The sequence below is a fragment of the Physeter macrocephalus genome, chromosome 15, assembly GCF_002837175.3.
Source record: "Physeter macrocephalus isolate SW-GA chromosome 15, ASM283717v5, whole genome shotgun sequence".
NCBI lineage: Eukaryota > Metazoa > Chordata > Mammalia > Artiodactyla > Physeteridae > Physeter > Physeter macrocephalus.
The window spans coordinates 258959-280114 of record NC_041228.1 but is presented as its reverse complement, the minus strand read 5'-3'; the positions used below and the strand labels follow the sequence as shown (position 1 = coordinate 280114).

The 21156-nt window shown below is 60.2% G+C and overlaps 2 protein-coding genes across 2 annotated transcripts in view; both read right to left on the bottom strand.

Moving 5' to 3' along the window:
• Window positions 1-43: 43 nt before the first annotated feature.
• Window positions 44-3794, bottom strand: C15H8orf82 (chromosome 15 C8orf82 homolog). Its single transcript, XM_007104718.4, has 3 exons — window positions 2526-3794; window positions 1828-1876; window positions 44-1572 (listed from the first exon to the last, which is right to left on the bottom strand). The coding sequence occupies exons 1-3, from the start codon at window positions 2685-2687 to the stop codon at window positions 1127-1129; spliced, it is 657 nt and encodes a 218-aa protein (XP_007104780.1). The 5' UTR covers window positions 2688-3794; the 3' UTR covers window positions 44-1126.
• Window positions 3795-4326: 532 nt separating this feature from the next.
• Window positions 4327-21156, bottom strand: part of ARHGAP39 (Rho GTPase activating protein 39) — a 62838-nt gene continuing 46008 nt past the window's right edge. Inside the window, exons 5-12 of the mRNA XM_028500460.1 lie at window positions 19806-21156; window positions 17416-17977; window positions 10299-10391; window positions 7068-7141; window positions 6491-6690; window positions 5736-5827; window positions 5176-5345; window positions 4327-5096 (exon numbers count right to left, since the gene is read on the bottom strand). The exon at window positions 19806-21156 is cut by the window's right edge and continues 5 nt beyond it. Coding sequence (XP_028356261.1) covers window positions 4902-5096; window positions 5176-5345; window positions 5736-5827; window positions 6491-6690; window positions 7068-7141; window positions 10299-10391; window positions 17416-17977; window positions 19806-21156 — 2737 coding nt within the window. The 3' untranslated portion in view covers window positions 4327-4901. The remainder of the gene's footprint in view (window positions 5097-5175; window positions 5346-5735; window positions 5828-6490; window positions 6691-7067; window positions 7142-10298; window positions 10392-17415; window positions 17978-19805) is intronic.

Below are 21156 nucleotides of genomic sequence, written 5' to 3'. Positions count from 1 at the left end.
TTATTTAAGATCACCGAAGAGAAGTAGGCACAGCAAAAGTTTTAATGGAATCGCTTTGGCCCAGGCAGAGGCAGCTCCCAGATGTCTCAGAAGGTGTGTGAAGAACCCCGAGAACTAGGTGGCATACTCGGAGCCCCCAGGATCCATTTCCCTGAGCAAAAGATTTGGCCGAGGGTGCCCACCTAGCTTCCAGTGGCAAGGCCTCTCAAACAGAGAAGGTTCTTGGTCTCCTCCTCCAGACTCGGGACTGCTGCCCACACGGACACCCACTAGATGCTGTTTCGTGTGGAAGGGCTGGCCTGGGCAGCGTTGAGGACTCAAGCAGGAAGAGCAGGGGAGGCCAGGCCAGAAATCCTTTTACTCAGCGGAGAACCCCCTAATCTGGCTGGGCAGGGGGCGGGGTGTCACATACTGGATTTGGTGAAGGCTGTCACTGTCTCCGGGGCGCCCATCTGTGCGGGGAGGGGAGGTTGGAGGGGTAATGGAGGAAGCCCTGCGACGCTCTCCAGCGCAGTGCGAGGCCCGAGTCGGGTGCCTTGATCTCCCAAGGCGCCCTCTGCATCCCCTCCGGCGCGGCCTGTCCCGGGCCGGTTCAGGGCAGGGCGTGGTCCCCGCCAGGTCGCACGCCCTTCTCGGTGATCTCCGGGGACAGAGCCGGGATGGCCCCTGATCCCGCCCCCACGCCCGCTGACCTTGGTTCGGGTGCTCCCTCACCTGACGCTCCTGCGGCGCGGCTCCCCCGCCGAATCCCGGCCCACCGAGCAGCTCCGGGCGGGGGAGGGGCGGGCGCCGCTCGCGTTCGCGCACTGGAGCCCCCGCACCTCCCTCCCGGCCGCCCGGGTCTGCCGTCGCGAGCGCTGGCCGAACCCGAGGACGCCGAGGACTTCCCAGGCCGGGGGTGTGCGTACGGGGTAGAGCACCCGTGACCCCGCCCCTCCCCGCGTCGGTTCTCGGGCCGCGGCAGCACCTCGGACAGCGCCGGGCGGGGCGGGGCCGCCGCGCACCGCCGCCGCGCACGCGCACGCGCACTCGGACAGCGCGCTCTCCGGGTGGCGCGTGCGCAGCGACGCAGCCCGGGGGGCGCAGCGGGGCTGGCTGGGGGCGCCAGCGGCTGCGAGCCCGCCGCTCAGGGCGGCGGGGCGGCGAGCAGCAGCGGGGCCAGGTCCATGGTGAGGGCGAAACGGCTGCCTTGCCAGCGCACGTGCGAGGGCAGCTCAGGCGCGCCGGGCGCGTACTCGAAGCAGGCGCTGAGCTCGAAGGCCAGAGCCGATCGCACCAGGCCCACGCCGCCCGCGCGCTCCGGCGCCGGGTGGTAGAGACGCCCATTGGAGGCCAGGGGCAGTAGGCGCGCCGGCTCGAAGGGCACGGCCAGGGCCTCGCCGCCGCCGCAGTAGGAGAGGCGCGGGGGCTCGGGGCCAGCGGCCAGCAGGTGCGTGAAGACCACGGGACGGTCCTCGCAGCGTAGGAAGTTGCGCTCTCTGCCGCAGGGCGAGAGGAAGGGGAAGGAGGCCTCGTAGCGCCCGCTGCGGTTGGGTCTCAGGCGGGAGAAGAAGATGACCAGGAACTGCGGGTCTGTTGGTGGGGAGGCCGCGACTGCTCAGCAAGCCGGGCCCCGAGGCCCCCTTGGTCCTACTGCCCCAGGCAGGCGGCTCGCCCTGGGTCACACTAAGGGCAGACGCCGGCGGTCGGACAGCCTCCCAGGCCTCACTCTAGATAGGGGGCTTTGAGCGCAGGACGGCCAGTGCCCTTGGTGTGGTTGGGCAGCGGAGCCCTTCAGGGCCTTCCCCGAAGGAAGAGGGAAGGTGGGGGAGGAGGGCGCATCAGTACCTTTGAAGCAGGTGATGAAGTTCTTCATTTTGGAGTCATCCAGGAAAAGCTGCAGAGAGGAAGACCGTGGCCCTTGAGTCCCAGGGGGGAAGCCCGACAGAGCCGGCCCCAGGGAGAGAAGGCCTGGGCGGGCCTGAGCCCTGGCCGGTGTCCGCTTTCTTTGCTCGTCTGTGCACACTGTGTGCAGGGAGGCGCGTGGAAGGTAAGCCTGGGGGCCCTGCAGACTTCCCCACATCTATCCCGCACCCCCGGCCTTGCTTCCTCATGCACAGGTTCTCTGGGTTGGCATGCCTTTCCCGCGCCTCTTCTCTCCTCCTTTCAAGTTTCTTATGAGATGTGCCCCTCCTCCGCGGAGGCTATCTGACTTGCTTCCTCCTGTATATGGCGGATGCCCCCGCCAGGGCTTCCAAAGCAGGCGGGGCGGCCCCGAGCTGGGGGCCGCATTATCTGAGGATGCAAAGCGCGCAGGGCGTAACCACGTGTGGGAGGTTGGCCGCTCGGACCTAACCCTCTGGGGCCGGGGCCGGACGCCCCAGTCTCTCCAGCGCGACTGCGGAGGTCGGGTACGCTTACTTTAAAGGCCCCGCCTACTCAGGCCCCGCCCCTCACAGGGTACTCCCTCAGGCCCAGACCCGCAGAAACCCGGCACCAGGCCCCGCCTCTCACGGGAGCCTCCCTCAGGCCCCGGCCCCGCCCACCTGGCCCTGATGATCCACGTAGTAAAAGTACTCGCGCGTCCGCGGCTCTGGGCTCTGGCCCTGCGTGTAGGAGACTCCCCCGCCCCCACCGTAGGCCCGGGTCCCCCGGGACCGCGCCAAGCCGAGGGCCCAGGTCCGCAGCACTCCGCACGTCGCCCACATCGTCCTTCCGTGCCGGAAGCGGCCAGAGGGTCACGCGGGGGCGGTGCTGCGCGAACGTAAGTCCCCTGGTGGCAGCGACCTCGCGCTTTGGGTTCCGGCGGCGGCCGCGGAGCTCCTCCCCACCCCCCGCCCTCCTCCCTACCCCCTGGGCTTTGCTTGTCCTCCGGACCCCGGGCGGTCCCGACACTTCCTTCTCTGGGCTTTAGGGGCGCGCCGCCCTGCCGTCCGGCTGGGAAAGGGGTGGCGGGCGGGGCCTCCCGACGATGGGGTTCGGGTGTGAGACGCGGGTGCGGGCGATTTCGGGAACAGGGATACGGGCTGGGGACGGGGCGCTGCCGGGCATGCGGGCCCTGTCCCTCCGCCCTCGGAGGCTGGTTGCTCTCACGTGGGCGAGGTACCCGCCCTGTCTCCTCCCCCAACTCCTAGGAAGCCCACCCCCACCCCCGGTGGGGCAATCTGCCTGTCCAGCTGGGTGCTGAACGGAGAGGTGGTGAATAAACACTGCCTAGAAGACTATGCCAGCTTGCGGGTAAGGTAGCTCAGAAAGAGTCCCCCTCCCAATCCAGCAGGGCTTTCGGGCTCAGTTGTGATACCCCAGGTGCCTCGCACCTTGCGCGCCTACCTGGAGCCTCGTCCCCGTTCCCGGGAAGCTGCCTTGCTCTCCACCCCCACCCCCTGCTCCCCCCATTCTCCCTTGGCCTGGCTTCCACCCTGGTGCCCACACCAGCAACAGACTGGCCGCTGATAGCTGCCCCGCCACAACTGGAAGGAATGGGAGGCGAAACGCTCGCAAGTGTCCATACGTACTTTATTCACACAAAGTGTTGTCATCTCTAGAGTCCGTGCATCAGAGCGAGAGTCTGTGGCCGGGCCTCCCCTACCCAGGCCCCGAGACCACCGGACTGAGGACGCTCCCCCAGTGGACACCAGGCCTCGGCAGGACTGGGCTTTTTTGTTCTTCATAATAAATAAAAACTCAACTCTAAATATATATATATATATATGTGTGTATATATATATATATATATATATATATATATATAAAAAACCGGGGAGAAATTAAGTCTTAACAACAATTGGAACTCAAAATTACAAATTGGAAAATGTACAAACTGAGAGTCTGGATATCTCCCCTCCACCCACCCACCCTACCCCCCCCCGCCCCGGCTCTGGCCTCGAGGAAGGGCAGTCCCCGGTGCCCCTCTGGTCCCCAGTTCAGGGCTCCTTCCCTCTCATCTGCTGCAGGTCCGGGATGGGGATGGGGCAGGGTTTGATTTTTGGTCAGAAGCCAAGAGGGTGGGGAAGAAAATGAAGGAATGATCTCAACTTGTCTGCAGAGGCCGGGAGAGGACTCAGAAATAAATAACATTTGGGTTAAGACTATGTCATTAGCAAATTTAGTTCTTATATCTTTCGCTCTATTTATATCTCTATACACAGGCGGGTGGGGATGCGGGATAGATTCTGAATTTATAGTTACACGAAGAAAAAATACTCTTGCCCCTCCCCCGCCCTGCCCCAAGAATGCCTGCCCAACCCTGCCCCCCACCCCAGAGGACTTTGGCTTGGGGGCCCCTTTCTACCCAGAGAGAGCCCATCGGGCCCTGAACCAGCCAGGCTCTGCTCTGGTGGTGAACAGCCCAGAGCCCTGGAGCCCCCAAACTCCTGTGCAGTCACCACGCTGGAGGCCACAAGTGGCAGGGGGAGGGGGCGGGAAGGGACTGGGGAGGGCGGAAGTCGCAGATCAGGAGACCCCCAGGTCAGGGGGAGGGCAGAGGAAGAGCAAGATGGGCAGCCGGGCTGGGCCGGGGCCAAGCTGAGCGCAGCAGCCCCAGCAAGGCGGCTCGCCCCAGGAAGGGCGGCTTGTGCTCTCGGGCCGGCCGGGAGGGGCAGTGTCACCTGGCTCCAGGAAACAGAAGGCACTTTCTCGCGGCCGAACCGCGGCTGGCGGTGGGCGGGGCAGCGCCGAACGATACGGCCACGAGGCCTGGGGCGGGGCAGAGGCGCTCTTCCCGCAGCCCCTCTGCCTTGGCTGCGCCTTCAGGCCGAGGGCCCGGGTCGGGGGATGCGGGTTCCAGGGCTGGGGCGGGCATGGGCGGAGCCGGCATGCTACCTCCGCTTCTCGGGCGTCCCCTCCCCCCTCCCCGCGTGCCCCCTGCCCGGGCGCACCCGGGCAGGCTCTGTCCCCACCGTCGGTCCCTCGGTGCCCACGCGCTATAGCACGCCCTCCATGAAGGTGGTGTCCAGGTGCTGGATGAGCACGCGCAGGAAGGACATCTCCTTGCGAGTGTTCTCAAAGATGATGCGCGGGTCGTCCGAGCGGCAGCGCAGGCAGTTGGGCGCCATCACCATGGCCAGGTTGCTGACGTCCATCTTGGTGATGGCCACATTGGCGGGCTGCACGAACACCTGCGCGGGGAGCGGGGAGCTGCGGGTGGGCCGGGGCGGGGCGCGGAGGGGCGGGGCGCGGAGGGGCGGCACCGCCTACCTGGAGGAAACGGATGAGGTAGCACAGCACCAGGCGGTTGATGCGGGGCAGCGCGTGCACCACGGCCACGGCGGCCTCGGGGCTCTCGTAGTGCGCGATGCACTGCTCGTAGAACTCGTGGGGGATCAGGGGCTCCTCCAGCTCCCGGTACCACAGCTTCAGCAGCGACGCTGGGGACGCAGCGCGGGGGTTTCGGCTGGGCGGGGCAGTCGGGGACCCGCCCCACCAGCAGCAAGGGGCGAAAGCGGCCGTGTGTGTCGCGAGTGGGGGCGAGGGGCCAGGACCAGACGGGAGGTGTCCACCCAGCCGTGTGGGCTGCGCGGCCGGAGGCCAGCGGGCTCCTGGTCCTGAGGGCCTGGACGGACCCCGAGCGCCGGGAGCCAAGAGAGGCTGTGCAGCCACCGTGAGCAGGCAAGCGGAGGGAGGCGCCGCGGAGGCTGTCCAACGGCAGGGGGACGTCTGTGCTGGAAACGGACCAGAGGGCTGTCCCTTCACGACGGAGAGCAGGGAGGGCTGAACCATCCGAGCTGCTCCTGCTGCTGAGGGGGCTGGGGGCTCACCTGGGACGTGGGGGTCCTCCAGACCTGTAGGCACCTTCCACTGGTCCACCTGTAGCTTCAGGGCGTTCACCTCATCAATGTCCCCAGGGACTCTGCCAAGCACAGGGCAGGTCTCAGGGAGGAGGCGCTGGGCTTGCTCTCTGCCCCAATGGCCTCTTTCCTACCAGAGGGAGGTGTGGCTGGGGTCCCCTGTCCCAGGCCCCCTCCCTCATCCCTCTACTGACTGCCCCGTGCAGATCCCTTCCTCAAGATGGTCCCTGAGGCCCAAACCCATAAGCCAGTTTCCCCACCTGTCCCGGGTCCTGGGTAGGTGAGTCATGACAGCAGGTGAGACTGGCCATGGGCCACCCTCCATGGGACAGGGCCATCGTCTCCACTCACAGGTGAGGACCGTTTGCTGGGGGTTGCTGCATCTTCCCAGGCCCTGCCCATGGTTGGTGTCCAAGTGCCCTCTGGGCCCCTGCTGGCCATTTCTGCAAGGGCGCCGTCCCTGGCTAGCTCTCCTGTCTGGGTTCCGGTGTGCTGCCATTCAGGACGGACAACCCTGCTGACCCACCTCCTAAAGATGGGGCCCTCCCCACCCTCCTGGCCGCAGAGCGCCCGGTCCTTCTATTTGCTCCAAGTTGCCCTCCCTGCCTGCATGCTGGCCTCTCAGGGGGCTTCTCTGGCTGCTCTGAGGCAGGGGCCCCCGTCGGCCCAGGACACGTGGTGCAGACACCCAAGCCCCCAAACCCAGGGCCCAGGTTGCAGGGCACCTGAAGATGCCTTCCGTCTGGTCACCGTTGAGCGCAAGCACCTCCTCCGACAGCCTAGTCTGCACCCAGGGCAGCTGCCGGTCGGGGTAGCGTTCCTTCTGCATGCTCATGACCTCCTGCAGCGCGCTGCCAAACAGGGACGGGCTGAACACGGCGTTCTGGGCGTGCCGGATCTCCTCCACGTTGGGCTTCTTCAGCCCCTGCAAAGGCGGCCCAGCTCTCTGTCCCAGTGTGGCCCGGCACCCCGCTCCCAGCTCTCCCTCCCCTACACCCCTGCAAGGGCTGCCCCGGGCTCCCCTGCCCTCTTTCCTCCTCCTGTCCTCTCGTCCCTGTGAACCCCAGGCCCGAGCCGGGGACCCCCAACTCCCTGGCCCCTGCGTCACCGGAGGGGCCTCCTGCTGGGCCACCTACAGCATCAGAAGCTCCAGGTGGCACCCTCTGCACTGTGAGCCGTTAACTGCCCCACCTGCCCCCTCCCCAAATCTGCAGCCCCCGCCTCCCGCTGTACTCTGTCTAGGCGTCACCGGCACTGGCTGCCCGCCCACCTCTGCCCAGCTGTTCTGGGAGAAGTTCGTACCTTCTTGGCCCCAGTCAGGGCTGCCTTCTGCAGCTTGTGGTAACAGTACTTGGCATATGTGCTTATTGCCACCCCTGGAAAAGAACGGTGCCAGTTGGCTTGGCATGGATGAGTGGGAGCTGGGGCTGCAGGCCAACCAGGGACTGAGAGAGGAAGCAGCCAGAGGGTGAGGAGAGGTGGCTCCTGCAAGAACCTGGGGGCCCAGGTCTGACCAGCCACCTGCCTGCTGCTTGCCCCGGGCAGTGGGTCCTTAGACTCCTGGGCCGCCCTTCAGAAGTAAACTCATGTGAACAGGCAGGGGGGCACTGCCCTCTCCTCCAGAGGAGCCCGGTTGAAGAAGGAAGCCCTCTGCCAGCCTACCCAACCCTCCCCCTGGCCAGGAAGGTCAGGCTGGGGATGAGGCCCATTCCCCTGGGGGAGGCGCAGGCAGCATAGGGCAGGGCCTGGGGAGCCCCCTGAGAAGCGTGATCTCCATGTGCTGCACGCCTGCAGGCACTCGGCGCCCATCGCCTTGGGCCAGCACTGGAGGGCGGAGCTTTGGCGGGGCTGGACAGCAGGCCCAGCTCTCTTGCAGCCCGGCTTCCAGCCAGAGGCCCTGGGCAGCCCAGGGAGAGGCCTTAGCCCACAGGACCTCATGCCTGCTTGGTCAGAGGCTGCCTGGGTGGGGGTCAGGGAGAGGGAGGCCCGGGGCCTGGCTCACTTGGGAGGGGCTTGAGTGTGGAAGGGGTGCCCTGTGTCCTGAGCCTGGGTTTCGCTGGGAGGGCGATGCTGGCGAAGGACCACATGGTGACTCTGCCTGAGGGCTGAAGGTGACAGGAGGACTGGTCTCCTTTCTCAAGGGAGGGGGCTTTCTAAAACCTCACCCCTGAAAGCAGAAGTTCTAGCTGGTGGTCATGGAAGGTGGCAGGGCCAGCAATCCGAGGGCAAAGACCTCAGGCCACGGGTCCTTCCAGATACGGTGTGTTGGGGCGGGGGGTGGGGTGGGGGCTGGAGGCAAAGGGAGGAGGGGGGAGAGGGATTGGGGAGGAGACCCACCCAGGGAGGGTCTGAAACATGTGACGCATCTTTCCTGGCCCAGGCAAGGGAAGGAGCAGCAAGACAGGAGCCACGGGGGCCGGGCCGCCCCAGACGGTGGGCAGACAGACGGGCCGGCCAGGTGCCTCCAGGATCAGGACAGCCCCGTTCCCTGTAAGGCGCTGCCCCTGCTGGGCCTCCCTGCCTGAGGGGTGCCTCTGGACCCAAGTCTCAAATACAGAGTCTTTTCTAACGGAAGCAGTTGTCTGAGGACACAGGGTTCCGTGAACCTCAGTGTGAAGAACACAAACATGTCTCATTCGTGAAAACCTTTTCGTTTCTCGTTATTGCAAAATACTTCTGTCGTTATAACTGGTAACGGGGTTCTGTTTTAGAGTAATCAAAATGAAAACAACATTTCTTATAGGTGTTGAAACCCTGAAGAATCTGTTTCAGGCCCCTGGGGACCCACAGACCCAAACAGAGAACCCTAGCCGCAGCTCCCAATCAGCCAGCTGGGGACACAGCACTTGGAGCCTTCCGCCACTGGCCCACGTGGCAAGCACTCCTGGTTCAGGGAGAGAGGGCGGTGCTCAGGCACAGGGAACCCGGGCTGTGCCCTGATCAGCGGGAGCCCAGGGAGTGCTTGGCGGCGAGGCAGCAGGCGGCACCTGCTCGCCTTCCCCGTCCTGGGAGCGTGCCCACCCCTCCCTTGGGTGACAGCCTCCTGTCCCTGGGCTTGGGGCCCGTGGGCAGACTCGCACTGACCTCCTTTCACAGGGCTTCCTGGGGCCAAACCAGCCTCTCCAACAGGGTGGGATCTGAATATCCTTGGGCCACCACCTCTCACCTGGCAATTGTGCTGCAGCCTTTCCGGGCCTGACTTCCTCTCTGTAGGATGGGGACAGGCGCCCATGAAGGGCTGACCTCAGTCTGGCATGGAGTGAGGGCTCAGCTAAGGGCTGCAGCTGCTGGAGTCCGAGCTTTCGTGGGCAGACCAGGCACTGAGGCCTCGTGCGCCCGGAGTCTCAAGCTGGGGCCTCTCTGCTGCCAGGGCACAGCCTCCTGGGCCAAGACTACGGGGTGTCCGCTGAGTGCCCGTGGCCAACCCGGGGAAACCCACCTGGTGCTGTGGGGGACTCTGAGTCCACTGCCCCGTTCTGGCCTTGCCAGGGCATGCTCCTGCCCAGCGGAGAGACAGCGGCCCCCAGAACGACTGACAAAGCAGCCCTCCCAGAGCCTCTGCTGCTGTGCCAGGTGCCCAGGCCAAGAGCCTGGAAGGCCGCTGGGTGTGGCCAGGACCTGCCACCTCTTGGCACGGACTCTGCTGGGTCCCGGGGGAACTAGCCCCCTCCTCTGACCCCCTCGGGGCTCCAACCACCCCTGGCCCGCAGGAGCCTGCACTCTGTGGCCCCAGCCCCACCTCACTGCTGCATCAGGACTCCAGTGAATGGGCTCAGGCAGGAGCTCAAAGCTCCTTCCGCGCCCGTCCCCAAGGACAGGGGCCCAAGGGCGCCTGGGAATCCTGGACTGCGGCTGCCCCCCTTCTTCTGGTGAGGGTAGCATGTAGCCAGAGAGCTTCCCAGAGGAAGGGGTGCCAAGGGTGAGTCTCACAGGAAGAAGAGTGGGGCAAGTGTGGGTAACCAGGTACAGGTGGGATGGGGGCTGGTCCCAGGGCCCTGGTGCCAAGAAGGGAGGCTCATAGGACAGAAATGGATGGCTGGGTCTCCTGGCCAGGAGAGCGCAGCCTTGGGCTAACGGGGCTTCTCTGGAGCTTGGGTGGGGGTGGGCTCCTGAGCCAGGGCCCAGGAGAAGAGCAGGGATGGGCTGTGCTGGGGGCCCCAGGGAATCAATGCCAGGCTTGGCCCCCAGCCCCAGGGGTGGCCCGGCTGGAGGTCAGGGCTGGGGAGGCACCTGCCCACAGGGCACTCCCTCACTGAGGGGTGCCTCCGGCAGGCCCCTCCCCACTGAGAACCCAGCATGCACGTTGGAAATTGTTCTGAGCACAGTGGAGAAAGGCGCAGGGCAGGTGTGGCCTCTCCCAGGAGCCCTGCCAATGACCTGGGCTTCCAGCCCACTCAGGAGGAGACCTGACGGTTAGTGTCCCCCCACTGTCCCCCCAGCCCAGAAGCGGTTAGAGAGAGGCGGCCAGGCGGCCGAGGCCGGAGAGCAGAGCTGTGCAGACGCAGCGCACAGGGGCTGCGGGAGAGGCCCTACCATCCGGCTCCTCAACATAAGGCTTGGGTTTCTTTCTCAACTTGGACTTCTTCTTAGTGTTCCTTTCCAGGAGCGCTTTCATGTGCTGTGTCACTGGGGAGCAAACAAAGGGTGAGGCCACAGAACACACAGAGGGACACGTGCCCGCACGGTCCCGCTCGGGGCTGACCCCGGGCGGCTGCGAGGGCCCCGCCCCAGCCTGCTGGGCTCCGTGGAGGGAGATGCGCTGATGCCCCGCCAGAGGTGGAGGGGAGCGCTGGGCACAGGGCTGGGTGCGTGGGCACACCTGGGTCGCGTGGCTGGGGAGGTGCCAGGAACGTGCCCCTGGGCAGTGGGGAGAGGATGTGGTCAGCTCATGACCCGCTGGCCGACAGAAAGGCAGGGGTAGGGAGCCCCCTGAGAGGGCCGCAGCCCAGCCACCTGGTTCCTACGTGGCTGCGCTCCAGGGGCTGAGTGGGTGCTGAGCGAGAGAGGAGGGGCCTGGCTCCCCTCTCTGGCTGATCTGGGCACCCCCCCACACCCCGCACAAAATAACTCAGTGCTGTCGATGCGGACCCTCCATCCCCCCATCCCGTGCTCTGGAAGGAAGTCGAGGCACACAGCCCACACTGAGGTGGAATTCACGCTCCCCTCACGGTGGACCCTCTCACCTACATAAATTATTTGTAATTTTTTTTCTCTTTCTTTTTTTGGCCGCATTCCGCGGCATTCGGGGATCTTAGTTCCCCAACCAGGGATCGAACCCGCACCCCGTGTGGGGTCTTACCCATTGGACCACCAGGGAAGTCCCATATTTGTAATTCTTCTGCATGGAAGAAGTCCCCTAACTCTAACCCTGTATCTATCTAATCATTTATATCAGTTTGGGCTTAGGGATATTCATTTTACATTGTCAGGTTACAACTCAATATGACTTTATTCTGTTGCTCAAAGTGCTCCAGCTTTGACCCCGGGGAGCTGTGTCCTGTGACACACCCCATTGTCTCCCCTCTGGCACATCCTCCCTTCTGGCACTGCATCTTGTACATTCCCTACCCCGGCCTTAGAATCAGCTGTTTCTCCAAACAGCTCTGGTTCCTTTTAATGGAAAATGGTAGAAACCAAGAGCTGGGGGTCAGGTGTCCTCAATGCTATTGGGGTGTCATTGCTTCTAGGCCCTAGGCTGACACGGCAAGGAAAGATACATGTGTATACTAGGTTGAAGAGACTCCCTTCTCTTCCAAGTTTTTTTTATCAGGAATGGAATGTTGGATTTTGTCAAATGCTTTTTCTACACTTATTGAGATGATCATATGGGGTTTTCTTCTTTCTTTTTTTTTTTTGCGGTACACGGGCCTCTCACTGTTGTGGCCTCTCCCGTTGCGGAGCACAGGCTCCGGACGCACAGGCTCAGCGGCCATGGCTCACGGGCCCAGCCGCTCCGCGGCATCTGGGATCTTCCCCGACCGGGTCACGAACCCGTGTCCCCTGCATCGGCAGGCGGATTCTCAACCACTGCGCCACCAGGGAAGCCCTGCAAACTCTTTAATTAGCTACTGATTAATCAGGTAGATTAATCTTCCCCATGCCCTAAAAGCCAAATGAAACAAATAGAAAGCAGTAATGTTGCAATCATAAGAGTTTTTAACTTCCTGAATAGTTTCAGGTGTCAGATAAATATAATACTTTATTTCCTTTGCTCAAAAACTACATTTCCAAACACATTTGTGAAATGCCTCAAGGTATGACTGAGGATTACCGTATCAGACTTGATTTAACAAATATAGGTATCCAAAAAACTCCAAACCCCTTAACTCATATTTATGCTTTCTTATTAATTGGTATTTTAAATATCAATATATCCTTTTTAGAGGATATATTTTGATTCTGAACATGGAAATATTTCAGTCTTTCATTATGAGAAAAAATGTAAATGCCCATTAGATTTTAGTAAAATATAAGTAACATTTTTTAGCATTTTAAGCAGAACCATCAAAATGACCAACACAATATAATTCAGCTGAATAACAGTCACTAAGTACCTATCAAGTCCAAGGTTTGTATTAAGGACCAGAATATAAAGACAAATGAAACATGTTTTGTGTCCTCAAGGAACTCAAGTCTAGAAGGGGAAGTTTATCTACAACAAATATTTTATAACAGAATGTGATATGGAGCAATAGAGGAATATTTATAAGTAGACCAGGAGATAAAATACTTAATTCTATATGAGGGTATCAGGGAAGGCCCATCAGAGGAAATGGTCTCTGATCTCATTCCAAAGACTGAATAAAACTCAAGCATAGGGATACCCTTCAGGCAAAAAGTGCCAAACAAAGATACAGACGTTGCAGACATCTGCTGGATTTGCATTTTACAAAGAGCATATCCATATAAGACAGACTGCAGGAAGGCAACAAATACGAATATGACATTTAGCACCCTTCGCCAATCTTTATTGTACGGCATGTGGGATCTTCCCGGACCGGGGCACGAACCCGTATCCCCTGCATCGGCAGGCGGATTCTCAACACCTGCGCCACCAGGGAAGCCCTTTACTCTGTTGATATGGCAAATTACATTGATTGATTTTTGAATGTTAAACCAACTTTTCATTCCTCAGATAAACCCCACTTATTCAAGATGCATTATCCTTTTAATATATTCTTGGATTTAATTTGCTAAAATACGGTTCATTTTTGCCCTCTGCTCATGAGGGATACTATCTGTGCTTCTTTTTCAAATTTTTGGTAATGTCCTTTTCTAATTTTGATATAGAGAGAATTGGGAAATATTCCCTCCACTTCAATTTTCTGAGTTAGTTGCTACACAAACAATGAAATATTTTATAGAATTCACTAGTGAAGCCATTTGGGCCTGGAATTTTCTTTGTGGGAAAGTTTCATAAAGTACCAATTTCTTTAATAGATATATGATTTTTCTGGTTATTTTTTATTGAGTTATCTTTGGTAGTTTGTGTCTTTCAAGGAATTTGTCCATTTCCTCTAAATTGTCATATTTACTGGCATAATGTTGTTCATACTATTTCCTTACTATCCTTTTAACATCTGTTGAATCTGTAATGATATTACCTCTCATTCTTGATATTGGTAATTTATGTCTTCTTTGTGTCCTGGTTAGCCTGGCTGGAGGTTTATTAATTTTGTTGATCTTCTCAAGTAATCAGCTTTTTGTTTCCTGTTTTTCCACATTGTTTTTTATGTTTTCTCTTTCATTGATGTCTACTCTGATCATTATTTCCTTTCTTCTCCTTACTTGTTGATATAATTTCCTCTCACTCTTTTTTTTAAGTTTCTTAAAGTAGGAGCTAACTGATTTATTTCCTAATACAGACATTTAGGTGCCATAAATTTCCCTCTAAGTACTGCTTTAGCTGCATCACACAAATTTTAATGTTTTGTTTTCATTTTCTTTCAATTCAAAATACTTTGCACCTTCCTTTTTCATTTTTATTTGACCCATGGATTGTTCAGTAGTATGTTCTTTAGTTTCCAAACACTCAGGGATTTTCCAGATATCTTTGTGTTGCTGATTGCCAATTTAATTCCACTGTGGTTAGAGAACACACTTTCTATGACTCACTTTTTTTTTTTTTTTTTTAGTATTTATTTATTTATTTTGGCTGTGCCGGGTCTTAGTTGCGGCATGTGGACTCTTAGTTGTGGCATGAGGACTCTTAGTTGCGGCATGCGTGTGGGTTCTACTTCCCTGACCAGGGATCAAACCCGCACCCCCTGCATTGGGAGCGTGGAGTCTTACCCACTGGACCACCAGGGAAGTCCCTATGACTCACATTCTTTAACCTTTACTGAGACTTGTTTTATGGCTCAGAATATGGCCTATTTTGAAAAAGTGGCTGAGGTCTGAGTCCAGATGCTCTGGGTCCAGAGTCTTTAACCTTGCCTACTCCATTGTAGCTGCTCTGCTTCTTAAACAGACCTTCAGCTAGTCCTTTAGTTTTCAGCTCCATGGTCACTCCCACTTCCATACCACTGCCAGAGGAAGCTGGCTCCACCCACTGCTGCGCTTTTTAGGGTTTGCTACTTGCTTCGACTTGTCAGCTTCCCCACCACCTGCTTGGGATCCACATTTCTTGGTCTGCCAAGTCAGTTTCCAGCCACTTGTCCATGCGCTTTTCAGCTTCCAAAGCACAGTTGTTCTTCCTCTTCCATTCTCTTTGTCCTGGTGGGTTTTAGTATTTTTTTATTGTGATAAATTATACGTAACATAAAATCTGCCATTTTAACCATTTTTAATTGTACAGTTCAGGGTATTAATTACATTCATATTACTGTGCAATCGTCACAACCATCCATCTCCAGCACTTCTTCATCTCCTCAAATGGGAAGTCTGTACGAATCAAACAACTCTCCATTTCTCCCTCCCCGTAACCCATGGCACCCACCATCCTGTATGAGTTTGACTACTCTAGGGTCCTCATACAGTTATTTGTCTGATTCATGCAGTATTTGTCTTTCGGGGTCTGTCTTATTGCACTCGGCATAATGTTTTCAGGATTCATCTATGTTGTAGCCTGTGCCAGAATTTCCTTCCCTATTAGGCTGAATAATTCCATTATGTGTACAGATGACATTTTATTTATCTATTCATCCATCAATGGACACCTGGGCTGCTTTCTACCTCTTGGCTATTGTGAACATGCTGCTATGAACATGGGTGTACAAATATCTGTTCATGTTCCTGCTTTTAGTTATTTTGGGTATATACCCACAAGTGGAATTGCTGAATCCTATGATAATTCTATTTTTAATCTTTTGAGGAGCTGCCATTCTGTTTTCCATAGTGGCTGCAGCATTTTACATTTCCTTGTGAGGTTTCTTTTTTTGCCTTTAAAAAATTCCTTCACTGTTCTTTCATCATGAGTTCAAGGTGGAATGCAAGTAAATGCACGTGTTCATCCTGCCATCTTCACCTGGAAGGCAATGTCTTGCTGAAGGTATGAAGGCACATGTATCCCTCAGGGTCTGCAGCCTTCCAGTGTGCTCTCTGTGGAGCATCCCTGCGCTGCCTGTGCTGATAGCATGCTTAGGGAAGTCCAGGGCAGAAAAGCTGTGGAGTCACCTGGTGGTGGCTGGTACAAAGGTGTGACCACGTGTGAGCCGAGGCTAAGCCAGGGGGTGGGGTCACGTGAATTGGGGTTCACCGTGTGGTACCTTGTTCCCTCGGAGTGGTGACCACACAGCAGATGTCACACACATGCTGGCAGATGAATCAAAAGCTTCTGAGGCCAAGGCAGGCAGTGTGGTCCAGGGTGACGCCCCACCCATGGGAGCCAGCTCAGCTCTGCCCCCGCTGGTGCTCCCAGGACAGACTGCATTTCCTTTTTCTAAGTACAGGCTAGGTCCTTCTGGGCTGATGGGGCCTGCCCTCCTGACTGGCAGCCAGCACCCATGTTCTCGACAAGGGCCAGTGGGAGGGAGATCGAGGCCTCTCCTCTGGGCTCAGTGACGAGCAGGGCCTGGCGGAAAACGCCCACCCAGGAGTGGGTCTCAGGGCTGGAGACAGGGCTTTGGCTGGAGGGCAGCCCTGTGCCACAGATGTGAGACCAGATCCCACAGACACAGAACCCTGCTAGGGGGACCACACAGACCCAGCGTGGTCTGTGGGCAGAGACCACCGGGGCCTCAAAACCATGGCTGCCAGGCTGAACCTCGGTTCTCTCAGTCTGGCTCCTACGGCATAGACACTAGGGCAAAAGTGCACTAACCTCCGTGCAAAACGGCGACGTCCTGCTGAACGATGTCCAGCTCTCCATGGACGCCCCAGCCAGAGAGGGCACAGCCTGGAGCCTCTGGCCTCTGTCCACCGCTCACTCACCTTTCACTCAGCAAGCACTCCTGGGGCCCCCGAGGGCTGCGTGCTGAGCGGTGGACACACACTTCCAAACCTCCAGCTCATGGCAGGGACGTTTCAAGACCATTTTGGAAGAGGCTGAGGTGAACCATAAAGCCACTGGGGGCCCACCTGCTCCTGGGAAGGTCTGAGAAGACAGAGGCAGATCCAGGCTGCCCACTTCATCCAGGGAGCCACCTGGGGAGACTCGTCTGCAGTGTTCGGTAATCCTGCTTCAAAAACCGCATGCCTGAGCAAAACTTTCGTGGCTTCCAAGATCTGCCCCTAAACGGCTGGTGTGCTGGATGGTGCCTATGCTTCACACACCTTCCCCGGGCCCCCCCTGCCCCGCAGCCCTCGTCACTGCACGCACAGGCCTCAGCCCCCCACACCTGGGCTGGGGCAAAGCCCTGGCTAGACCAGCACGGACGGCCACTCCCACTGAGCAATCTCTGGCGCGGCAGACACTCACGAACACGGGCTGACAGACGGCCTGCTGCACTGGCAGGTGCTGCCTGCGGCCCCACCCCCGTGCTCACCCTGCCCAGCCCAAGGCGAGCACCGCCTGGCGGGCAGGACCGTGGGCTAGAGTCCTCCCCAGGGAGGGCCAGGCCGGGGCCCACACAGACCTGACGCGTGGCCTCCAGGAACCCCAGGCAGATGCGGCTCTGCACTCGGCCCCAGGCAGCCGGCAGCAGGCTGCTGTCCACGATGGTCCCAACCTCTGAACACCTGAGGCGGCTCAGGCCAGCTCAGCTCACAGCACCTCAACAGCCTGCCGGTCACCTCAGGCCCGGTGCCGGGCCAGTGCGCCATGCTCCACACTGCCCTCAGAAGCCCTCCTGCGATGGCCACAAGGCAGAGTGTGAGCCTGGCCAGGGCAAACGCTGTAAGTGCACACGGGCTGACTGGCCTCCCTGCCCTCGTCAGGCAGGGTGACCAGGATGGTAGCCTCAGAGTGGAGCGGATGCCGGCTGGCGGAGACATGGGTGCAATGGGTCCTCAAGCAGACCCCCACCTGTCAGCCCGTGGCCAGGGAGGGACCCTGTGCCACAGCTGCCTGTGGCTCTTCTCAGGGCCTCAGTGCCGAGAAGGGGCTGCCTGAGGACCCCGCATCCCAGTGGAGGCCAAGGATGTGCCCCTCCGGGAGATGCTGTGTTTGTGTACCTGCTGCTGCCAGGTGCCACCCAGCGCAGACGGACGCTCTAGCCGCAGCCTGTACTTGAGCTGGTGGCAGAGCCCAGGGGTCCTGTCTGGGTCTTACCTTTGGTGTCGTTGACGGGGTCCATGTGCCGGTAGATGTAGCCCTCCAGGTAGGAGTGGAACTTGGGCGTGGGTGGGAAGAAGGCCAGGCAGATGGCCATGAGCTCCCAGCCGCGGGCCAGGCTCTCGAGGCGGAAGTTCTCGGTGGTCTGCCGGCACAGCTGGATGTAGAGCTCGTCCCGCAGGCCCTGGACGCTCCAGCCCTTGGTGGCGATCTCCAGGGCCACATGCAGCGGGTCAGCCTTGGCGCGCCGGTCGCCCATGTACATCTGGATCAGCTTGAAGACCTCACAGGCCTCCTTCTTCACGTGGCGGTCGCTGGTCACGATCATGGGCTTCTTGATGGACTCGCTGCTCCACGCCAGCATGTTGGCAATGGACACCTTCCGCCGGAAGAGGCCCTGTGTGTGTTTGTTGAAGTGCTTGGAGGCCCAGTTCTCGATGTCAGTCTCTGAGGACGGCTTGCGAAGCGTGAAGGTGGGGAACACACAGCTGGCACTGGGCATGACGCTCCGGGTCTGCCGGCTGCTCTCGAACTGGGCGCAGGTGCCGAGGTCCTCAGACTGGGGAGGACAGGGGGGCTGTGAGGGGGTGGGGGCCCCACGTGACCCAGCCAGGTGAGAGGTGTGGCCCCCCTACCCCAAGCGGGCCCTGAAGCTGCTGGAGGAGAGAGGCCTGGGCGGGGTGGGGTGGGGTGAGGCCGGGCCTGGGCTTCCCGCTCTGCGCCTTGTACTGGTCTAACAGGGACCCAGAGAAGCCCTCCCTCTGACCTTTACCCTGTGGGCTCGGCCTTCGGGAGGTGCCTGCCCTGGTCCGGAGACCGAGGTTTGGGGCTGGCCAGCAGGGGTCTGGGGGCAGGAGGGAGCCGGGAATGTGCCTCATCAGCTTCTTGGGCTGCCCGTAGCCCCAGGTGGGAGAGGGCCCGGGACGCTGCATCCCCAGTGCTCACAGGGCTCTCCCCAGGCAGGGAGCTGGACCGTGCGTGGATGCAGGAAGGTGCTGCCTCCTACTGGCCTTGCTGTGGCTGTTTGGCTTCTGCTGGTTCAGATGGGAAGGGCAGCCCCACAAAGCAGCAGAAACCCCCAGATGCAACATTTGACAGAGAAACGCAAATATCTCTGGGCCACAACGGCTGCACCCTTTTCCCCAACAAAGATAGCGTTTGTAGTCTCGGGCATCGGGAAGAGTGATGCCATGCAGAGGGGCAGAGCCAGCCCTGAGAGGGCCATGGGCTGCGGCCCTCCGCTCCCATGATGCTGGGAAGGGAGAGTGTTGCCCCAAGCCGCCCCCACCCCCGCCACCAACAGCCTCCACGTACCTGCACTCAGATAACAGCCCCTCACCCAATACTCTTTGGGGGCTCCTGTCCCCTGTCTGGGAGGTGGGCTCTTGTCCCCAAACCCATGCTGGCCTCCCCAACCCTTGGTCTTGAAAGCAGGGAAGGCACCTCTCTGGGCAGCGCCAGGAGTGGATCTCGGTCAGGCCCTTGGAGCCCATGCGTCCTGCTGTCCAGGTCACATGCTGGGAGCCGGGTGCCCCAGGACGCAGCTGTTCACACTCCATCTACGACCTGCCCCACCCCACCTCTTCCCATCTGTCCTGATGTCCTCCTGTGTTACAAGCCACAGACAGAAATGCTGCTCTGAGCTCTCCAGTCTGGAGGAACACTAAGTGCCCCGGGGGATGCTGGCCACCTAAGATGCCGTAGTTCTTGGGCATGTCTTCCCCACCAGGACTGGGGGTGGACATGAGGATCCTGACCCCAGGAGGCCCTGTGGCCACTGCCAGCTCTGAGCAGAGGCCAGGGCAGACCCTCAGCCTTGGCTTCAGGCAGCAGACTGGTGTGAAAGGTCAGGGACCAGAAGGTGAGAACCAGGACAGTGGGCCACACCAAGCCCTGGGCACCATGCTCCTTGCACGCAACCGGGACAGAAGGCGCACATGGATCCCGAGGGCCTGATGGATGTCCATGCCCAGCACTGAGCAGAGAAGACACTGCAGGCTGGGCTTCTGCTTTGGCTCCAGCTGCAGCGTGGGGTTCTGGGAGCCACCTGGGGCTTGCTGAATGTGTCCTGGCCCCAGGCTCTGAGCCACCCAAGGAGCGCGTGGTGCTCTACCTGCACAGCTCCTCACCTGAGAGCCATTCACAGGTGGAAGAACAGAGGCTCAGGGCTCAGTGGGCAGGTGGCGGCCTCTGTGTCCTGGAATCAGGACATGGCCTCTAGCCCCCTGGTGACCCGGCAGCACTGCTGGGCCTTACCAGTAGCCGAGGTAAGACACCCCCGTGCTGGCAGAGACCTGGAGGGCATCTACCGTCTGCCCTCACGCCTGCTGGGAACCGTGAAGCCACACCACCCCTGCCCGGGGACCCGCCCGCGGCCTTGCCCCTACCTGAGAGGGGTGGAGGTAGGGCTCCGGGGAGGCCAGGCTGGTCTGCACAGAGACGCTCTTCTCGAGCAGGACCTGGGGGAAGGCGAGCCTATCCAAGGCGCCCCTCTGCCAGTGCTTGCTCTCCTGCTGGGCCAGCGCCTCATCCTCGCTGAAGGCGCGCACCACAGGCCCAGGCATGGGCAGCGGCACGGCCCCATCGCTCTCGTAGCCCGAGCCGTCCTGCTGGGAGTCCCAGCTGCCCCTCTGCTTCATGTGCAAGTGGGCCTGCTGTGCCTCCCAGGCCAGCCGGGCCTGAGCCAGGAAGGGCTCGGCCTCGCCCCGGGTCCCGTCCCCTTCACGCGCCTCGCCCTCCGCACGCTTTGTGGGCGCCAGGCTGGGGCTGCACAGGGGCCGCTCCTCGGTCAGGGGCTGCTGGCCAAGCAGGTCGCGGTCCCCGGGGCCCTCAGTGGGCAGGGCGCTGGGGCCGTGGCACGCAGAGGGGTTCCTGCTCTTCCTCTTGCGTGTGCTGGGGGAGCAGCCTGTCGAGGACATGGTGTCCTGCTGGCTGGACCAGGACATGGCATCGTCCTGGGCCTGGGGCAGTGGCACGGGTGGCTGGGCAGACCGCAGCTCGGGCCCCTCCATGCTGCTGTAGTCCCCGGACGTGACCCCCAGGCGCTGGTCGCGCAGCAGGCAGGGGCTGGGCTGCAGGGAGAGGGAACCGCCACCTGGGTGGGGCGCGTACTTGTGCCTCGGGCCCGCGCGCAGCTTGGGGCTGGAGCCGGCCTGCTCGACATACACCAGCTGGCGGACGTACTCCTTGCCAGCCGGGCTGTACTCCAGGCTCAGGTAGCGCTCGGGGCACTTCTGCCTGGTGAGCACCAGCTGCTGGTAGGGTGACGCGGAGGCCTGCTTGGGCGGCTTGCGGCTGGGAGACCGCCGAGGCGAGCCAGCCTGATAGCCCCCGCCGGCCTCAAACTGCACATCCATGGGGGGCTCGTCATAGATGGGGGCCTGGTACTCCACGGGGGGCTCTTCGTAGAGGGGGGGCTCGTAGGCATAACGCGGGGAGGACGGCTGAGAGTCGGCGGCGGGCTTGCGGGGCTGGGCCAGCAGTGGGGAGCAGCTCCCTAGCTCAGCCCTCTTCGGGAAGGGTGACGGCCTCCGCTCTGAGAAGAAGACAGGGCTGTCCGCGTCGGGGGTGAAGGTCTGTAGGCTGGGCGAGTGCTGTCCCCCGGACGGTCTGCGGGAGCGACCCCTGGGCTGGCTGTCCAGGGGGTAGCCGTTGCCCTGGGGGGAGAGGAAGCTGGGCTCCCTGTCGGCAACTTTGATGAGCATGCGCTCCTTGGTGCCCGAGTTCCAGCGGAGCGAG

What these genes read in the sequence shown, in the direction of transcription:
- C15H8orf82 (XM_007104718.4), bottom strand. Translation starts at nt 2,687, where the DNA reads ATGTGGGCGACGTGCGGAGTGCTGCGGACCTGGGCCCTCGGCTTGGCG. An exon ending in ACGTGGATCATCAGGGCCAG is followed by an intron (nt 1,877 to 2,525) that starts GTGGGCGGGGCC and finishes TCCTCTCTGCAG; the next exon opens with CTTTTCCTGGATGACTCCAA. An exon ending in CTTCATCACCTGCTTCAAAG is followed by an intron (nt 1,573 to 1,827) that starts GTACTGATGCGC and finishes CCCCACCAACAG; the next exon opens with ACCCGCAGTTCCTGGTCATC.